The following is a 19,218-nucleotide window of genomic DNA, read 5'->3' on the forward strand; positions in this document are numbered from 1 at the left end:
AATACAAAAAAACACGTGCAGCAAATCTCCATGGCACACGTATACCTATGTAACAAACCTGCACGTTCAGCATATCTACCCCAGAACAATAAAAATACAAAAAATTAGCTGGGCGTGGTGGCGTGCACCTGTAATTCCAGCTACTCGGGAGACTGAGGCAGGAGAATCACTTGAAACTGGAAGGCGGAAGTTGTTGAGATCCCAAGTTACCGCACTCCAGCCTGGGTGACAGAGCGAGACTCTGTCTCAAAAAATAAAAATAAAAAATAAAGGTCCCCTTCTTGTCATAATAGCGGGGAAACCAGTTGGAAGGTGGGGCCTCCTGGGAGACCAAGCCTTGACTCGATTACAGATGGAAGCCCAGTAACAGCTCATCCCTTTCAAAAAAAAAAAAAAATTGCCAGGCATGGTATGGTGATACATGCTTATAGTTCCAGCTACTCTGAAGGCTGAGGTAGAAGGATTACTTGAACTCAGAAGTTCAAGGTTAAAATGAGCTATTACATGCCACTGCACTTCAGCCTGGGCAACAAAGTGAGACTCCAACTCAAAAACCAAAAATTCCTTCCAGAAGTAAGACAGGGAGGTCCTGACAAGAGCCATCCTAGGATTTTAGGATCACCATCCTTATCATTTTCATAGTGCAATACATTTAGGACATAAGACTCTCATAAGAAAGGAAAGGTGTCAGGCCAGGTGCGGTGGCTCAAGCCTGTAATCCCAGCACTTTGGGAGGCCGAGACGGGCAGATCACGAGGTAAGGAGATCAAGACCATCCTGGCTAACCCGGTGAAACCCCGTCTCTACTAAAAAATACAAAAAACTAGCCGGGCGAGGTGGCGGGCGCCTGTAGTCCCAGCTACTCGGGAGGCTGAGGCAGGAGAATGGCGTAAACCCGGGAGGCGGAGCTTGCAGTGAGCTGAGATCCGGCCGCTGCACTCCAGGCTGGGCGACAGAGCAGACTCCGTCTCAAAAAAAAAAAAAAAAAAAAAAAAGGAAAGGTGTCAACCAGGTGCAATGGCTCACTCGTTATCCCAGCATTTTGGGAGGCTGAGGCAGGAGAACCAATTAAGCCCAGGAGTTCAAAACCAAAACCAGCCTAGGCAATATAGCAAGATTCTAACTTTTTTTCTTTTTTTTTTTTTTTTAAAAAGACAGTCTCACTGTCACCCAGGCTGGAGGGTAGTGAAAACTCACAGGTATTTGGTACTATGCCCAGCTTTTTTTTTTTTTTTTTTTTTTTTTTTTTTTTTTTTTTTTTTTAAGGTGTTGGTGTCACAGGCTCATGTGGGTAAGTCAGGAAGGAGCGGTTCTCTTAGTTTAATGTAGGAGCCACCAGTTGTCCTCCCCAACTCGGCTGATCCGTGAAGTCCTCTAGCCCTCCACAGGATGGCACTGTGCACTTCCTATCAGAAACTGACAGGTCACTCTCTTCCGTCCACCAGGCAAACTCTGAGACTAAGCACCGGGTAGGGTCATTCTTCTCATATCCCAGTGCCTGTCTCTCACAGACGATGTCTTGGAATGAAAAAAAAAACATTTATTCCTGTTTTGAGGAACTGAAAAACAGTTTCTTCCTTTGTTTTCCTTTTGTTTCTCCAAATTGCATGAGACCCGATTCACAGCACACTTACGTTTCGATGTAGCTGGAAGGGGTGTGAGGGACACTGTCAAGTCGCTCCTGTAAAGCTGCCAAAACTCGAGGATTCTGCATCACCTGATCTGTGAGCTTTTCTATGAAGAGTTAAGACCAAACATATTTAAAATATGCCCACCACACACAATAGCCAAGAGTCAAAAATGAGTAACATATCTACTTAGCTTTGCCTAGATTTACATCTACTAATTTCTAAATACACATACCAGTGACTTCTAAAACACGTTTTGAAAATAATTAAAATTTATTTTAAGAGCATTTAACACTCTAGGTTAATCACCTGATGGGTAGTTACAAATTTACTGAATAAATACCTAGAGAGTCCTGGTTCTCACCAGGACTGCGGCTGTTTAACCCCCAGGCTTAAACAACTGAGGACATCATTAATGGAAGTTCACATGGTCTACCCCCAAGTCCCAGTGTGGTGTCCAGAAGCCAAGAACAGAGATGAGATCAGTTTTTCAAAGTGAAAGAGCATCCACCAGTTCCCTCGCTCACTGTGTTGCCACAGCCTTCACAGTCCAGGAGAGCCCAAGGCTCACTAGCTCCCTGACGGCACTGTTTCCTAAGTTTTCTTTGCATGTGCTTCTCGCCTCTGCCTTGAATGTTCTTCTGCCTAAGCCCATCTCGTTCCAGGAAGTACTTCTGACCATTCCACCCCACTTACTGCTAACCTACATGTGTAGTGAGCTCACAATCTCGAGATGTTTGTATTTAGAAGCCCATTTCCCAATAAACCAATGAATGAGATCCTGAGAGGGTAGTGACTGTCCTTCTACCCAGCTGTGTGACTAAGGAGTGGCAGACATCTGGCTCATGACACAGACTCCTAACAATTTCCCTCTTAATGATACAATATAGAAACCCAAACCTAGCGCCCTTCCCTTGCTTAAAGCCAGTACATACCCAAGTATTCTCCCATCCCGAGTATTCTCCCATGATGTGGGTAAGTCAAACACACCAAGTAGGCACTCAATTTTAAACATTTATAACAGAACTGCAAACACAACCACTAACATGAAGCACGTGAAGTATATTTAAGGTACATAATTTGTATATATAAAATTGTATACACATGTATAGTATGTAAATACTACATGCATATACAAACACACATCAATGGGTGCTAAAACCACTGTGTGAAAGTTTGCTGAAAAAGAAGAGGATATCTACACGTGCCTGACAGATTGCTTCCAAGGTGAAAGGACCTTGGTAACAGAGAAGTCTGGCAGGCATTGTCTTAATCAATCACAATGTCCCCGGACAGGTGCCGAGCCAACATACTGTGCCTCCGGAAGCAATGACCACTGCATCATGTCACCTGTGTGCCCTTCTTGCCAAATGTTTACCCTGAATCTCATCAGGAAGAAACGACTGGGCAAATCCAGACTGTGAGCACTCTATAAGACCACAGTGGCCCAGAGCGCTGCTGTGTTGATGTATTAATAAAAGATACAAAAGGTAGGGAGATGACTCTAGAACAAAACAAAACGCATGATCTTTGAGTAGGTGCCAGATTTGGGGGTGGGGTAAAAATTGCTGAGAAAACCAGGGAAAACAGGGGCATGACTGTCTATTAGAGAATGGTATTGCTCCAATGCTAAGTTTCTTGGTAATGGCATTGTAGAATTGTTTTAGGAAAACAAATATCCACCACTTGCTTTCAAACAGTTTGGAGGGAGTGGGGAGTACAGATATATAGGGTTTTTTTTTAATGGGGGAAAGATATCACATCTGCGAATTTATGAACAAAATAACATTCCTAGGATTTGCTTTCCAAAGGAAGGAAAGTTAAGGGTATAGATTAAAAAAAAAAAAAAAAAGACAGGTGCAGTGGTCTGTGCCTGCAGCCCCAACTACTTGGGAGGCTGAGGCAGGAAAATTGCTTAAGCCCAGGAGTTCAAGAGCAGCCTGGGTAACACAGCAAGGCTCCATCTCAAAAATAAGAAAAAAGACTGGTCATTTGTTAATCAATACTAAAGCTCAGTGATGGTAGGTACAAGAAGGTAGACTGTACTATTATTCTCTTTACTACTGTAGAGTCTGAATTCCTATAATAAATAAATCTTTTATTAATAAGATACTGATTTTTCATTTTAATTACTCTAGCTTTCCTAAAACCACTGAAGTACAAGAAGGAATCCTTTACTTGTATTAATGTTTCCAAGAGAGAGGAAGATTCCCCATACTGGATGCAAACTCTCCATGTGCAGTGAACTGACCTGTATTACTTGCATTTTTAGCAGCTTCCACGGAATCTGAAGGAACCCCATCTGAAAAACTAAAACAACGGTACGTTTAAAAAGTATCATTGTCAAGAAAGCTCCAAAGAAGTAGCACAAATGGACGTTTCTTATTCAATATATTAAGAGGCATCTCTACAGTGACGTCAGATTTGAGAAGACAACTACTAATGTGCATGTGTCATCTCAGAGGCTGTCCTCCCTGCTATAAAAATATTCTACTACTTAACACCCCCCTCGTCTCCCAAACATAAAGCCCTACAAAGTTCTTATTTCCAACCTTAGCCAAAGCTTCTTAGACAGCTTTCATTTCTACAGCTTCTTTCCTCAAAAAATCTGCTCCCAACCCTCAAACCAAACCCATCAACCAACAAACATGTTACTGTTTGGTCAGCAGCTCATGTGATCAGACAGAGTAAGGCAGTCTTACGAAGTTAAGACAGTGTCCAAAGTGGCTTTGTAAAATTAGCTACAACAAATGTAAAATAAGCCATGAAACAGTTTTCAAAGATGCCTGGACATACCTCCCTCATAAAAAATAAACATCAAACAATATACACAACTAAAAGTAACCCTCAATCCACAAAACAAAATCTCCCACTTGATCACTGACAACTACAGACCGTTAGGATAGTGTCAAAATTACCTGACTTCACCCCAGGGGTTTTGTTAAAGCATGGAGAGCAAAATGATTGCTTTCCATAAAAGATCTGTAAGTATCAACATCTGAGGCACTGTTCATGTCTGAAGTAATTTCTTTATGTGCTCAAATACATACACAAGAAAAGAGCCATCAGCTAGACTCTGAAATGCATTTAACTTTGATTCTAATATTTATTGAAATATGGCTTGGCTGTTGCTCACCAACTGAATTTTAAACTCCAATAAACAAAGTCCACTTTGGCTTACCTGTGATCTGCCATCTGAATGTTTTTATCCCCTATAAATTAAAAAGAGTTGTAATAATTATATTCATATAACAAAAATACTTGTTCAATATACTTTTTAAACAATGGTTGTCTATGGGATTGAGTCCACTAGAAGGGACAGGAGGGAACTTTCTAGAGTGATGAAAATGTTCTAGATCTTGACTGAGGTTACCTCGGTGTATAATTTGTTAAAGCTCATTAAACTGTACACTTCAGATCTGTGCATTTCATCACACACATACTTTACTCATAAAAACATTTCTTGGCCGGGCGCGGTGGCTCAAGCCTGTAATCCTAGCACTTTGGGAGGCCGAGACAGGCAGATCACGAGGTCAGGAGATCGAAACCATCCTGGCTAACACGGTGAAACCCCGTCTCTACTAAAAAATACAAAAAATTAGCCGGGCATAGTGACGGGCGCCTGTAGTCCCAGCTACTCGGGAGGCTGAGGCAGGAGAATGGCGTGAACCCGGGAGGCGGAGCTTGCAGTGAGCTGAGATCCGGCCACTGCACTCCAGCCTGGGCGACAGAGCGAGACTCCACCTCAAAAAAAAAAAAAAAAAAAAAATAACAAAAAAAAATTTCTTGGCCTGTAATCCCAGTACTTTGGGAGGCCGTGGTGGGTGGATCATTTGAGGTCAGGAGTTCAAGACCCGCCTGACCAACATAGTGAAACCCCGTCTCTACTAAAACTACAAAATTAGCCGAGCATGGCGGCGCATGCCTGTAATCCCAGCTACTTGGGAGGCTGAGGCAGGAGAATCACCTGAACCCAGGAGGCGGAGGTTGCAGTGAGCCGAGATCGCACCATTGCACTCCAGCCTGGGCGACAAGAGTGAAACTCCATCTAAAAAAAAAAAAAAAAAAAAACTCTCTTATTGGCACTAAAATAATCAGACTTCAGAATAATGTCAATTCTAATTTGCCTTATTTTTTATAATACATTTGGCAACACAAACATATATTAATGATAGCCCAATTATTTTAGAGTAATTCAAAGCATTTACTAGTGTTTACACTTTCAAGCTTATGGGATTATTTTCTAATTGCATTTATTCCGTATCTTCCATTACTTCTACACTGAGGATGTACTGCTTGTGTAAAAACCTTGTGTAATATACTCAGTATTATCCCACTTTAAAAGATGATTATTTCTATATTGGTAGAATTAGATGACATTGTAGCTGAATATTAAGGGTGTGTTCTAGGGCATTTACTTCTTAAACAGAACTTGATATAAATAAAACTAAAAAAAATTTATCATTTTTTTTGAGACAGGATCTCAATCTGTCACCAAGGCTGCAGTGTAGTTATGCAATCCTGGCTCACTGCAGCCTCAACGTCCTGGGCTCAAGCAATCCTCCCATCTCAGTCTCCTGAGTAGCAGGGACAATAGGCACATGCCACCATGCCCAGCTAATTTTATTTTTTGTAGAGCTAGGGTCTGGCTAAGTTGCCCAGGCTGGTCTCAAACTCCTGGCCTCAACAGATCTTCCCACCTCAGCCTACCAAAGTGTTGGGATTACAAGTGTGAGTCAACATGCCTGGCCTATACAATTTCAAAATCTAATCTAAATGCTTTTAAAGTAACAGCTAAATGCATAGCTTAAAAAGGTCCTTAAATGTAAAATAACCCAGTTGTGGTTATAAAGTTCCTTAAACTCAGATGTGGGAAATACACCTGAGGGCCTTGCTAAGGGATTGTTCCAGCAGAAAACTGGTCAATATTCATTCTTCAGTACCTGAGTGAAGCCCAAACCACAGAACCATGGTTGTTTAGGGTAAAACAAACCAACAACAACAAAAAAACCCTCTATATTTAACAAAAACAGCTCTAATTATGATCTATGACTGTTCTGTATTAACTCAACTACTTTTTAAAATTTTTGTTTAGAAATAAAATGTGCTATTTTTAAGATTCAAAATACAACAAGTATTACACACTTTTTCAAAAAACTAAATTACATTTTAATGAAGAAGATGAAAACCAAGAAAAAAAAAAAGTGCAGCAGGCACAGTGGTTCATGCCTATAACCCCAGCACTTTGGGAGGCCAAGGTGGGCAGATTGCCTGAAGCTCCGGAGTTTCAGACCAGCCTGGGCAACATGGGGAAACCCTGTTTCTACAAAAAAAGAAAAAAGAAAAAAAGAAAGGAAAACAAAACAAAACAAAATTAGCCAGGCATGGTGGTGTGAACCTGTAGTCCCAGCTACTCAGGGGGCTGAGGCAGGAGAATCGCTTGAGCACAGGAGGCAGAGGTTGCAGTGAGCTGAAATAACATCACTGCACTCCTGCCTGGGAGACAGAGTGAGACTGTCTCAAAACAGAAACAGGGGGAAAAAAAAAAGAGGCCGGACACGGAAGATGATGCCTCTGGTCCCAGCTACTTGAGAGGCTGAGACAGGAGCATCACTTCAGCCCAGGAGCTGGAGGCCTGGCAGCTGCAGTGAGCTATGATTGCACCACTGAACTCCAGCCTGGACAACAGAGAAAGACCCTGTCTCAAAAAAAAAAAAGGCGCAACAAATCCTACAATGGCTGGCTATGCTCACCACCACGACTACAGCAGCAACCCAAACCCAGCTCTAGTCAGTGAACATTCAAAAACCCTTTAATGGCGGCCAGGCACAGTGGCTCCCACCTGTAATCCCAGCCAAGGCAGGTGAATCACCTGAGGTTGGGAGTTCCAGACCAGCCTGACCAACATGGAGAAACCCATCTCTACTAAAAATACAAAATTAGCCGGGCATGGTGGCGCACCCCTGTAATTTCAGCTACTCAGGAGGCTGAGGCAGGAGAATCTCTTGAACCCGGGAGGCGGAGTTTACAGTAAGCCGAGATTGCGCCATTGCACTCCAGCCTGGGCAACAAGAACGAAAACTCCGTCTCGAAGACAAAAAACAAAAACAAAAACAAAACAAAACACTAACAAAAAACACACTTCAGTGGTTCCCCCATCACCTTTTGCAGAATACACATTCCTATCAATTCAGACCCTGTCTACTTCCCCATACTCATTTCCACTCACGCTCTTCTGCAGAACCTTCCTCTGTATCTCAGTATCATCATCCAAAACCTTCAGTGGCTACTTGAAAAGCTGTTAATGAAGATAAATTGCCTAGTACATAACAGCAGGCCAGGTCTCTTTTCACTTTTGTAACCGTCATGCATATAGACTGTATCTATTCCTTGATATGAAACCAACATACTGAGTTACTTTAAACACTGCACCCTTTATACAGGTTGAGTATCTCTTATCTGAAATGCTTGGGACCAGAAGTGTTTCAGATTTTGGAATATTTGTACAAACATGATCAGGTATCTTGGGGATGGGACCCAAATCTAAACATGAAATTCATTCATGTTTCCTACACATCTTATTCACACAGACTGAAGGTAATTTTATACACCATTATTTTAAATAATTTTGTGCATGAAACAAAGTTTTAATAGTGACCCATCACATGAAGTCAGGTGTGTAATTTTCCACTTGTAACATCAATGTCAACACTAACAAAGTTTCAGAATTTGGAGCATTTGGACTTTTGATTTTGGGATCAGGAGTGCTCAACCTGTATAAGGAAAGACAACATAGAGTGGTGGTATTATAAACAAGCTAGAATTCAGTCAAGTTTCAGCAACACAAATTATTTATTTTTGTTTAACAATCCCTATCACCCTTAAAACAGAAAGTTATAAGGAACTATCAAATATACAGGTGTGAGGAAAATAAATGTTTGTTTTAAATGTTGATATGTTCAGTTTAATATTAGTTTTATAAAACCAGAGCCCAAAGACTCATCCAGAACGTTCTCTCACTTTTAAAAGGCAATCCAGGGATCTATACAATCTGGTGACTATAGTTAACAATGTATCACATAATTGAAAAATTGCTGAGAGCAGATTTTAAGTGTTCTTGTCAGAATCAGTATATCACTTAATGTGAATTAATTTGACTTAGCCATTCCACAATGTATACTTCAAAACATCACATTATACATCATAAATATAATTTTTGTGTTAATAATTAAAAACAAATAAAAGACAATCAAATTAAATTATAACAGGGATACCAGGCAGAAGAATGTTTTAAGCTTTCTAAAGTTCAGATTCCCTCCCAAGATCAAAAACTTTAACTGTGTCTACAATTCTAAATCTGAACTGGCAAGCAAATTTTTATCTTTAATTGGGTTGAGAAAAAAAAATGAATCCCCATGATTACACAAATGTTCTTTTATTTATATTAGACACTGTAACAATCCTCTTTATGGATTAACTTCCTTTTACCCCAAACAACTGTTTTCTTTTTTTTTTTTTTTTGGAGACGGAGTCTTGCTCTGTCACCCAGGCTGGAGTGCAGTGGCCGGATCTCAGCTCACTGCAAGCTCCGCCTCCCGGGTCTAGGCCATTCTCCTGCCTCAGCCTCCCGAGTAGCTGGGACTACAGGCGCCCGCCACCTCGCCCGGCTAGTTTTTTGTATTTTTTAGTAGAGACGGGGTTTCACTGTGTTAGCCAGGATGGTCTCGATCTCCTGACCTCGTGATCCGCCCGTCTCGGCCTCCCAAAGTGCTGGGATTACAGGCTTGAGCCACCGCGCCCGGCCAAACAACTGTTTTCATATGAAATTTTAAAAGATTTTTGTAACAAAATATAACCTTACATTCCTAATTTTGAACTGAAAACATCTACTCTATAGCTAGAGTAACTATAAAATTGGGCAGCACTTTGGGAGACCAAGGCGAGCGGATCACATGAAGTCGGGAGTTCGAGGCCAGCCTGGCCAACATGGTGAAACTCCATCTCCATTAAAAATACAAAAATTAGCTGGGCATGGTGGCACACGCCTGTGGTCCCAGCTACTCAGGAGGCTGAGACAGGAGAACTGCTTGAACCTGGGGGGCAGAGGTTGTAGCGAGCCAAGATGGCGCCACTAGACTCCAGCCTGGGTGACAAGTCTCAAAAAAAAAAAAAAAAAAGAAAAAAAAGAAAGAAAGGAAAAAAAATTGGGCCATGCTTGAGAGACAAAAGACAGTGTGGTCATACTCCCCAAAACTTTTATATATTTACTCTGTCTTAATAAACTCAAAGGTCCTCAGTGTCTTTATGGGAGATAACTGAAGGATTAAAATTAATTCAAATGTAATTACTGTTTTCACAAGACTCCTTATAATTTCCTTACATCCTATAAATCCTACAAAATTAGGGATGGTAGTAATTTTTTTTTTTTTGAGATAGAGTTTTGTTCTTGTTGCCCAGGCTGGAGGCGCGATCTCAGCTCACTGCAACCTCCACCTCCCGGGTTCAAGCGATTCTCCTGCCTCAGCCTCCCGAGTGGCGCTTTTTTTTTTTTTTTTTTGTATTTTCAGTAGAGACGGGGTTTCACCATGTTGGCCAAGCTTGGTCTTGAACTCCCGACCTCAGGTGATCCACCTGCCTCAGCCTCCCAAAGTGCTGGGATTACAGGCATGAGCCACCACGCCCAGCCTCTAAGATAAATTTCTAAAGCACAATTGCTTGGCCCACATTCAGTCTGAGGAATGGCAATCCAACATTCTCAATCCAAGAGGGAGTCTGACCGGTCACTGGGTACAGGTTCAAATCTTCCAGGAGTAGTGTTTTAGATTAGGACATCAGAAGGGACAAAGGAATGATCTGTTCTCAGAAGGAATCAAGATACCCCTGCAGGACACCCCAACACCCCCACCCACAAAACCTGACAATTATACGAAGCCCTGAGACACTTCAGATTCCATTTTTATTGCCCTGACCAGTAGACTCCTGATCCAGGCTACCATTACCACTCTCCAGGATCAGAAGTTAATCATGTTGTTAAACTTTCCACGATAATGTTTTTTGTTTTGTTTTGTTTTTTGAGGTGGAGTCTTGCTCTGTCGCCCAGGCTGGAGAGGGTCTCACACTCCTGACCGTCAGGTGATCTGCCCACCTCAGCCTCCCAAAGTGCTGGGATTACAGGCATGAGCCACCGTGCCAGGCCCATGATACTGTTTAAAAGCAATGAACAGGCTGGGCACGGCGCCTCACGCCTGTAATCCCAGAACTTTGGGAGGCCCAGGTGGCCAGATCACCTGAGGTCAGGAGTTCGAGACCAGCCTGACCAATATGGTGAAACCCATCTCTACTAAAAAGAACAAATATTACCCAGGCGTGGTGGTAGGCACCTGTAATCCCAGCTACTCGGGAGGCTGAGACAGAATTGCTTGAACCTGGGAGGCAGATGTTGCAGTGAGCTGAGACCATGCCACTGCACTCCAGCCTGGGTGTCAGAGCGAGACTCCAACTCCAAAAAAAAAAAGCAATGAATAATACACGTTTGCCCACTAAAGAACAAGTTCCACGAGGGCAGGGAGCCTGTCTACTTGCCCAATGCAGCGGTTCTAGGGCCCAGCACAAGACTTGGGATGAGACTGGTTGCCAAGAAATCTTTGCTTAACTTACTGCTAGCAAGTGACAGCTTGTCTCTGTGTTACCAGTACACAGCATGCATGGTGTCCGGGACTCCATGCACACACGTGCCTGTCTCAAGCAGTTTCTGAAGACACAGAGAGACACTGCTTTAGTCATTGAGGTTTGGTTACAAGATCTACTGAAATACCTGCCTCCAAACAGCAGCAGACTCTCTTCAGAGACTTGTAGGGTGCCACGCCCTGGGGTTTCAAGAAAGTAAAAAATGATTTCCTTTCCTTAACTGAAACACTACGTTTACTTGTGGCGTAAACTCCCATCTCCTCCACCCTTCTTTTCTGGGCAGTTCATTAGTATATGACTCAATGACGCTAACTTCTTAATCCAATACATATTAAAAGATTTTGTCGGCCAGGTGCAGTGGCTCATGCCTGTAATCCCAGCACTTTGAGAGGCCGAGACGGGCGGATCACGAGGTCAGGAGATCGAGACCATCCTGGCTAACACAGTGAAACCCCGTCTCTACTAAACAATATAAAAAATTAGCCGGGCATGGTGGCAGGCGCCTGTAATCCCAGCTACTCGGGAGGCTGAGGCGGGAGAATGGCGTGAACCCAGGAGGCAGAGCTTGCAGTAAACCGAGATTGTGCCGCTGCACTTCGGCCTGAGAGACAGAGTGAGACACCGTAAGATCTTGTCATCTTGAAAGTAAGGCATTTCCCTCTCTACCTATTTCAAATTGCAACCACCAAAGTCCCTACTCCTCTCCACTGTTTCTCAAAAGCACCTGCCACCATCTAACTTGTTAGTCTGTCTCCCACAGCAGAAACAAGGGCAAAGACTTCTGTTTTATTCAGCGGGAGACCCCAGTACCTAGAACTGTGCCCAGCACATAGAAGACGCTCATGAATAAGGAAATAGATGCAAATCACTGAAAGCTACTTTTCAGTAACTGAGTAAACAAGTACTATTTTAATTATTATACTTAAAACCTTTGCACATAAAAGTGTACAGTCATTCTTTCTACCACAAGTTTATTAAACAAAAACCATCTCACCTTGTTTTTGAACAGGCTTTTCCGGATAATGCACGCTGCATTTTTAAAGGTCCCAAGAACATGAAATGAACATAGATTTTGTGTTTAACAGTTAACAGGGGATACTTGTAAGAAATTTAAGGCTACACAGCAAGTGGTCAATATCAAAAAGTAAAGTTCACAAAGTGATCTTTCGTTGTTTTCATACTACAAAAACACAATGCCTCTGTTGTTACTAAATGCAAAATTTAAAGTTCTGGCAAACAAATTAAAGCAACCCTGTTCTCTTAAGAGGGCAGGGTGGAAAAACCAGTGACTGCCAGATGAAAACAAATTCACATCACCACAAACTGTTTCTTAAAAATTTCATAGCAGCCAAATACAAAATCATTTACTATCTACCTATTGATAAGGGTTTTTCCATTACTATATGCTCAAAGACAAACCCTACAACTATAGTTTCGGGAGGCATAAATTTGCTAACCTCAAGAGGTCCCACAAAAACTAAGTTGAGGCCGGATAACAGCAGTTTCCTGCACAGACTGGCTACTTCCTATCACCATAGTGGTCGAAGAATCAAACTAAGTAACACCAGCTTTTTACTCTGGATGCCTAAAACACATTTCCCTTCAAGAAAAAAAGCAAGCATTCCTCAGCTAGCGATCTCAGGCCAAACTCCCAACAAGTCCATCGCTGTGTCTTAACCAAATACAAACCATCATCGATCTCAAGCACTAACAGCAGCGGCCTATTTCACACAGCGGACGCCTCTTAGGCCGTCAGGAATTTAAATCACCTTCTTGCCCACAAAGTAATTTTCTTCCAAAACAAATGGAAAAATATAGGCTCTTTGGCAACATTTTTGGAAGTACAACATAAACTTATCACAACAGTTTTTAAACTGCAGACAACGAAAGAGAAGGAAGAAAAGCACTACTATATATACATACATATTTGAGGTCAACTCCTCCTGATGCTAGAGACTATCAACTGCTCAAAATAAGAAAAACAAAGATTTCAGTCCCCACACTTAGCTTCGAATAACTAACATAGGGAATTAATATGTGGTCAATAACAAGAGGCTACTAAAAACTCTGACAGGTTAACAGAAAAGTTTTCACTTCAGTTTCAAGTTCAAATTCATACTGTAAAGTGGTGATGAACATATCCCATCCGCAGGTACTTAATCTCCATACAAATAAGAACTACCTCTCACATGGGCAAAAAGATCAAAATTCTACAGAAGAATCTGATGGCTAAATGGCTATTTTGCAAAACACAATGCCCTGTACATTTTGAGGGGATCCTAAAACACGTGTAAACTTTGCAGAATTCAGTTTACCAAGGTTATCAAACTTAAAAATGAATACAATTTATTTGCTACTGCAAAGAATTCAACCAATTTCTCCAATGACTACTCCATATTCATTCTGAAAAATAGTACCGGATTTAAAGCTTACAAAACAAAATTCACAAAAGTGTTAAGATGCCATGACATATAGGCACAAATAACTGCAGACATTCTGAAGCAATAACACTGCTCAACCAGAAAAAAAAAAAAAAGGCTGCAACTGGATATGTAATAACAGCTATTTAAAACAGCAGTAGGCCGGGCACGGTGGTTCACCCCTGTAATCTCAGCTCTTTGGGAGGCTGAGGCGGGTGGATCACGAGGTCAAGAGATCGAGACCATCCTGGCCAACATGGTGAAACCCCGTCTCTAATAAAAACACAAAAATTAGCCGGGCATGGTGGTGGGCGCCTGCAGTGCCAGCTACTCGGGAGGCTGAGGCAGGAGAATTGCTTGAATTCGGGAGGCGGAGGCTGCAGTGAGCGGAGATCGCACCACTGCACTCCAGCCTGCCGATACAGTGGGACTCCGTCTCAAAAAAAAAAAAAAAAAAAAAAAAAAAAAAAGCAGTAACGTGTTAAAACGGTCCATAAAAATCACATCATGAGGCCCTAAAATTCTAGTAAAAATGTCTCTAAGTAAACTTGTGAACTACTACTAAATAACTAACTTTTCTCTCTCTCTGTAGTCACTCATTTTATCTTTGGAATATATCCCGATTCTATCACCACGTTCCTTTCTCTTAACTTCATTTTACATTTGCATATTATTTATTCTATTAGTAATTGCTCATCCCGGTCTGAATCTCAAAATTCTACTACAGGAGGCATTTGGCATGCTGTGGAATAATTTGAGATGGAAATGATCAACCAGCTCAAAACCTCGTAAGCTAGAGTTCAGTGAGGCTTAGTACAATGATGAAAACAACTTCTGATTAAAAATTCTTTCATTCCCTCTACAGAAGCAGTAACCCTGGGTAAAGTTAAAACTGCCTGGGTCTTTACCTAAGCTTTATCACTTTGGACAAGTCATTATACGTAACCTCCTAGGGCCTCAGCTTCCAGAGTAGTTAAATGGAAAAACAATACTATCTATCTCACAAGTTATTAGATTACGAAATGAGTTAATACACGCAAACAGGCTGAAGGAGTCCCTGGTGCGTAGTGAAGGTATTAGTCATTTAGAGATATAGTTCCTATTGCAAGGCAGTAACTTAAAAAGACTTACCTTTAAGGTCCAACAACCTCATCTACATACTTGTATATTTTTAAGGTAAGATAACTTTTAAAAGTCTATTTTATACCGTACACCTAATGCAAGAAGATGAGACAGGGATTACTACAGGAAAAAGTAATGCAGACTGGGTATGTGAACAGCACAGATGAATGTGCCCCGACGATTCTGCCGAGAACATAATGAAATGGCGGACCTTCCTGCCAGAGGAGCGCAGAGTCACTCAGGCAGGTGATGTGACACACACGTTAGGGTCTAAAGGTCCCAAGGCTGGAGTCCCCTTTCCTGGACCCTAAACTTGTCTGCCTCCTGCCCCGCAATCAGACTTAGTGAAGTGTGGACGGTGAAAAGTCTTATCATGACCAGGCCATCCTTCGCTGGGGTGAACGGAAAGCATTTAGAAGGGGAAAATTGAAAAAAACAAAGACACTGGTCAGGTCAAAAAATACAAATGTGACCTCTTTCACCATCTCTGAACTGAAAGAAAAGCATGGCACTTTTCCATTCATAACATGTACAATTTTTTTTTTTTTGGAGATTTTGCTTTTCCCTTGTGAAAGACGGTTTTAAACAGTAAACAGACTTGCTGCCCACCTTGGCTGGGAAACCAAGTCCCGCAAGTAACTAGTCTAAGGCTACTCAGGCCAGTCCTCGGGGAGCGCACGCCGCCCATCTCGCTCGCACCGCACAGCTCCCAACAGCTAAGAAGCAACGCCAAGGACTTTCTTCCCCGTCAGACATGCCCTCGGCCACACCAAACTGACATCAAAACCCCAGTTAGCGCAGCCTGACCCCACAGAGGCTCACGATGACCATCGCCCTACGGAAAAACTCAAATTCATCAACATCTAATAAAGAGGTCCTGGACGTCTCCACCTTAAAAACGGGAAGCCTGAACGCTCCGGCGCGCCCGGCCGTGTAACCGCCGCGGCCCCCGCACGCGGGGCGGGCCGGGCTAGCGGGAGATTTGAGCGGCCGCCGCCTCTAGCCGTCTTCGCCTCCTCCGCGGGGCCGCCGCCCAGGAGGCCGCCCGCGGCGCAGAACAAAGCGCCCTGACCTTCAGGGGGGCCGGCAGCCGGGAGAGGCGCGCCGGGAGTTGGGAGGGGCCGCCCGCCAGCGCCCCAGGCCCGGGCTCCAGGCCCCAAGCTCCAAGCCCCAGGCTCCAGGCCCGCCGCGGCCGCCGCTACCTGCTCTGACGAGGACGCGGCCCCGCCCCTGCCCCACCGCCCCGCGGCTTCCAGAGATGGCCGCCCGCCGCGCCCGCGCCGGCCCCGAGGCCCCTCCCGCCCGCCCCGGCCCAGCCGCCCTCCCCAGCCGCCGTTACCGGCCCAGCACCCGCGTCTCCGCACCTCACGCCTCCTGCGGCACTGGCGGCGACCCTGGCTTCGCTCGCTTTGGGGCTGCGCCGCCGTGGCCGCCAACAACGCCGCCTCCCATTGGCCGAGGCTCCTAGCTCTTCTCTCCGCGAGCAAGACAGGCTGCGATTGGGCGAGCGCGGCGCAAGTCAACTGCGCTTCGCGCCGCAGACGGCAGCCAATCAGAAGCCACCGAAGAATCGCCCCGCCTTATGCAAATATTCCTCCGCGCTGCCCTCGCCCTGCGTTCCTCCGCCTCTTTAGATGGGGCGGGGCGAGGTGCAGACCACGTGTGTGGTTCTGCGCGGGCCTGGGTCCCCGCTCCCGGGACCCTCCCCAGTTGGCACTGCATCCTCGCGGGACACTGGGCACCACCTCTCTCCGTGGGTCCCGGCCGTCTTTATCTCCTGCGCCCTCCCAGTTCCCTAGTTCAATCCCGTCCGCGGCGGGTCGGTGCCTCCAGCCGTCCGTGCGCCCGCTGGTGTGAGAACCCCACCTCCCACGTCGTCCCCTGGCGCTACTCCTTGAGAACATCGCGGGGGGCCCCACCGCCTGGGAGCCGTTTTCAACCAGTCCCGTTAGTGGTTGGGACCTAAGCTTAACCCCTGCTCATCCCCCAGGTCCCAGGCTGGATAACACTTCCTCTGCGAAAAGGTCGGGGCTGGGTCGCCTCCGCGGACACGACGGAACTACCCACTTCCTGCGTCTCTTCCCGCACGCCCTGAGCCCCGCAGTGTCCCAGCAGCCTAGTTCTGGCCTGGGGGAGACACTGTCGGACAAGGAGGAAAAACAGTGCGCACTGGGCCCTCAGATCAGGCCCCTGAAGCAGAGCAGGGCGGGGGGCTGGGGAGGAGCTGGCCCGTTTCGCCCACCCTGTTCTCCCTCTCAGGGTGCCCCCTGGGCTGGGGTGAAGGTAATAGCCCCAGCCTCTCCACATCACATTTTGTAGAAAGACGTCCGATTTGATCGGAAAATAACCCCTGCGCTGGGGGCTTTTGAGGCTAGTCATTTCCATGTTCAACCGTGCCATTGGAGGTCTTCAAGTCTTTTGTGCATTTTTTCAGAAACGTTCTTTTTTTGGGGGTGAGGTTACTTTTGAAATAATTGCTAATTATTATTATTAGCAAGTCATGCCTGTAATGGGGAAAATTTGTAACCATCTAAAGGCTTCTGGTTGAGGGATTAAGAACATAGCGTCAATTATAAACCTCAGAGGTAACCTGGGAGGCTGAGGCAGGAGGATCCCTTGAGCCCAGGAATTCAAGTCCAGCCTGGGCAACATAGTGAAACTTCATCTCTAAAAAGAATTTAATGTGGAGCACCATGGCTCAGGCCTGTAAACCCAGCACTCTGGGAGGTAGAGACAACAAGTCCAGCCTGGGCAACATAGTGAGAGCACCTTTCCCCCGCTCCAAAAAAAAAAATTCCCCAGGCGTGGTGGCTCAGGCCTGTAATACCAGCTACTTGGGAGGCTGAGATAGGAGAATTACCTGAGCCGGTGAGGTCAAGGCTGCAGTGAGCAGAGATTGGGCCACTGCACTCCAGCCTAGGTAACCAGAGGGGTATATTGTCTCAAAAAAAACAAAAAAGAGGCCGTGCACGGTGGCTCACGCCTGTAATCCCAGCACTTTGGAAGGCCGAGGTGGGCAGATCACGAGGTCAGGAGTTCGAGACCATCCTGGCTAACACAGTTTGAAACCCCGTCTCTACTAAAAATACAAAAAAATTAGCCGGGTGTGGTGGCGGGCGCCTGTAGTCCCAGCTACTCGGAAGGCTGAGGCAGGAGAATGGCATGAACCCGGGAGGCGGAGCTTGCAGTGAGCCAAGACAGTGAGCCAAGATCGTGCCATTGCACTCCAGCCTCAGCGACAGAGCAAGACTCAGTCTCAAAAAAAAAAAAAAAAAGAAAAGAAAAGAAAAGAAAAAGAGGCCAGGCGCGGTGGCTCATGCCTGTAATCCCAGCACTTTGGGAGGCGCAGGCAGGCAGATCACAAGGTCAGGAGATCGAGACCATCCTGGCTAACACGGTGAAACCCCGTCTCTACTAAAAATACAAAAACAAAATTAACCGGGCATGGTGGCCTGTAGTCCCAGGTACTCCAGAGGCTGAGCCAGGAGAATGGCGTGAACTGGGGAGGTGGAGCTTGCAGTGAGCCGAGATCGTGCCACTGCACTCCAGCCTGGGCAATAGAGCGAGACTCCGTCTCAAAAAAAAAAAAAAAAAAAAAAAAAAGAAAAGAAAAAGAAACTAATTAAAACAAAAACCATAAAAACCCCTCAGAGGTGACCAGTGCATGGCTGAGCCCTGACCCACACAGCGTGCTCAGTCCTGTCTGGCCATCTGTGTTTTAGGAGAGGGTGTGTGTGCTCTCAATTCCTATTTTACTTATTTAGACCTTCAGACTTTTCTACAATGGTCATGCTTTATGCTTTGTGGAAGCATAAACAAGGAAAGAAACGACACAAGAACCTGGGCATTTGAAGTTTTGAGGGTCCTTCCTCCCGTCTAATAAAGTCTCTAGTCCATTTGCAGTAATGGGATCCAGCTGCTCCTGGATGTTGGGGTTGGTAGGGGGTGGCATCCGGGTGGGTGGAGCCTCTGAGGGAGCTGGGCTTTGGGGCTGGGGGCAGCTGGACCTGCTCCCTGCGAGATCTGCTGGAACTGGAATGATTGTGGTGGTGGTGTTTTTCTCTTGGTGGTTGGTGGTTTCTCTCCTTAGAAGGTTCTCATTTGGAAATAAGAGTCTTCACAGATGCAATTAGGTAATGAGGTCGAATGGGCAGATTGCTTGAACGCAAGAGTTTGAGACCAGCCTGGGCAACACGATGAGATCCCATCTCTACCAAGTATCTAAAACTTAGCCAGGCATAGTGGTGCATCTATAGTCCCAGCTGCTTGAGGGTTGAGGTGGGAGGATCACTTGTGCCTGGGAGTTGGAGGCTGCAGTGAGCTGTGATCATGCAGTGGCCTGGGTGACAGAGCAAGACCAA

General features: G+C 45.0%; 1 protein-coding gene across 6 annotated transcripts in view; it reads right to left on the reverse strand.

The window, feature by feature from the left end:
* Positions 1-16,309, reverse strand: part of NAP1L4 (nucleosome assembly protein 1 like 4) — a 47,174-nt gene extending 30,865 nt beyond the window's left edge. For 3 of the 6 annotated variants that reach the window (XM_050758321.1, XM_050758316.1, XM_050758320.1), the window contains exons 1-4: positions 16,222-16,309; positions 4,810-4,840; positions 3,880-3,938; positions 1,635-1,734 (exon numbers count right to left, since the gene is read on the reverse strand). In XM_050758321.1, the coding sequence (XP_050614278.1) occupies positions 1,635-1,734; positions 3,880-3,938; positions 4,810-4,823 (173 nt within the window). In that variant the 5' untranslated portion in view covers positions 4,824-4,840; positions 16,222-16,309. Of the gene's footprint in view, positions 1-1,634; positions 1,735-3,879; positions 3,939-4,809; positions 4,841-12,309; positions 12,345-16,196 lie in introns of all 6 variants that reach the window. The other 3 variants (XM_050758322.1, XM_050758319.1, XM_050758318.1) reach the window with 3 other exon arrangements.
* Between the last annotated feature and the right edge of the window lie 2,909 nt (positions 16,310-19,218).

Source organism: Macaca thibetana, chromosome 14, assembly GCF_024542745.1.
Source record: "Macaca thibetana thibetana isolate TM-01 chromosome 14, ASM2454274v1, whole genome shotgun sequence".
NCBI lineage: Eukaryota > Metazoa > Chordata > Mammalia > Primates > Cercopithecidae > Macaca > Macaca thibetana.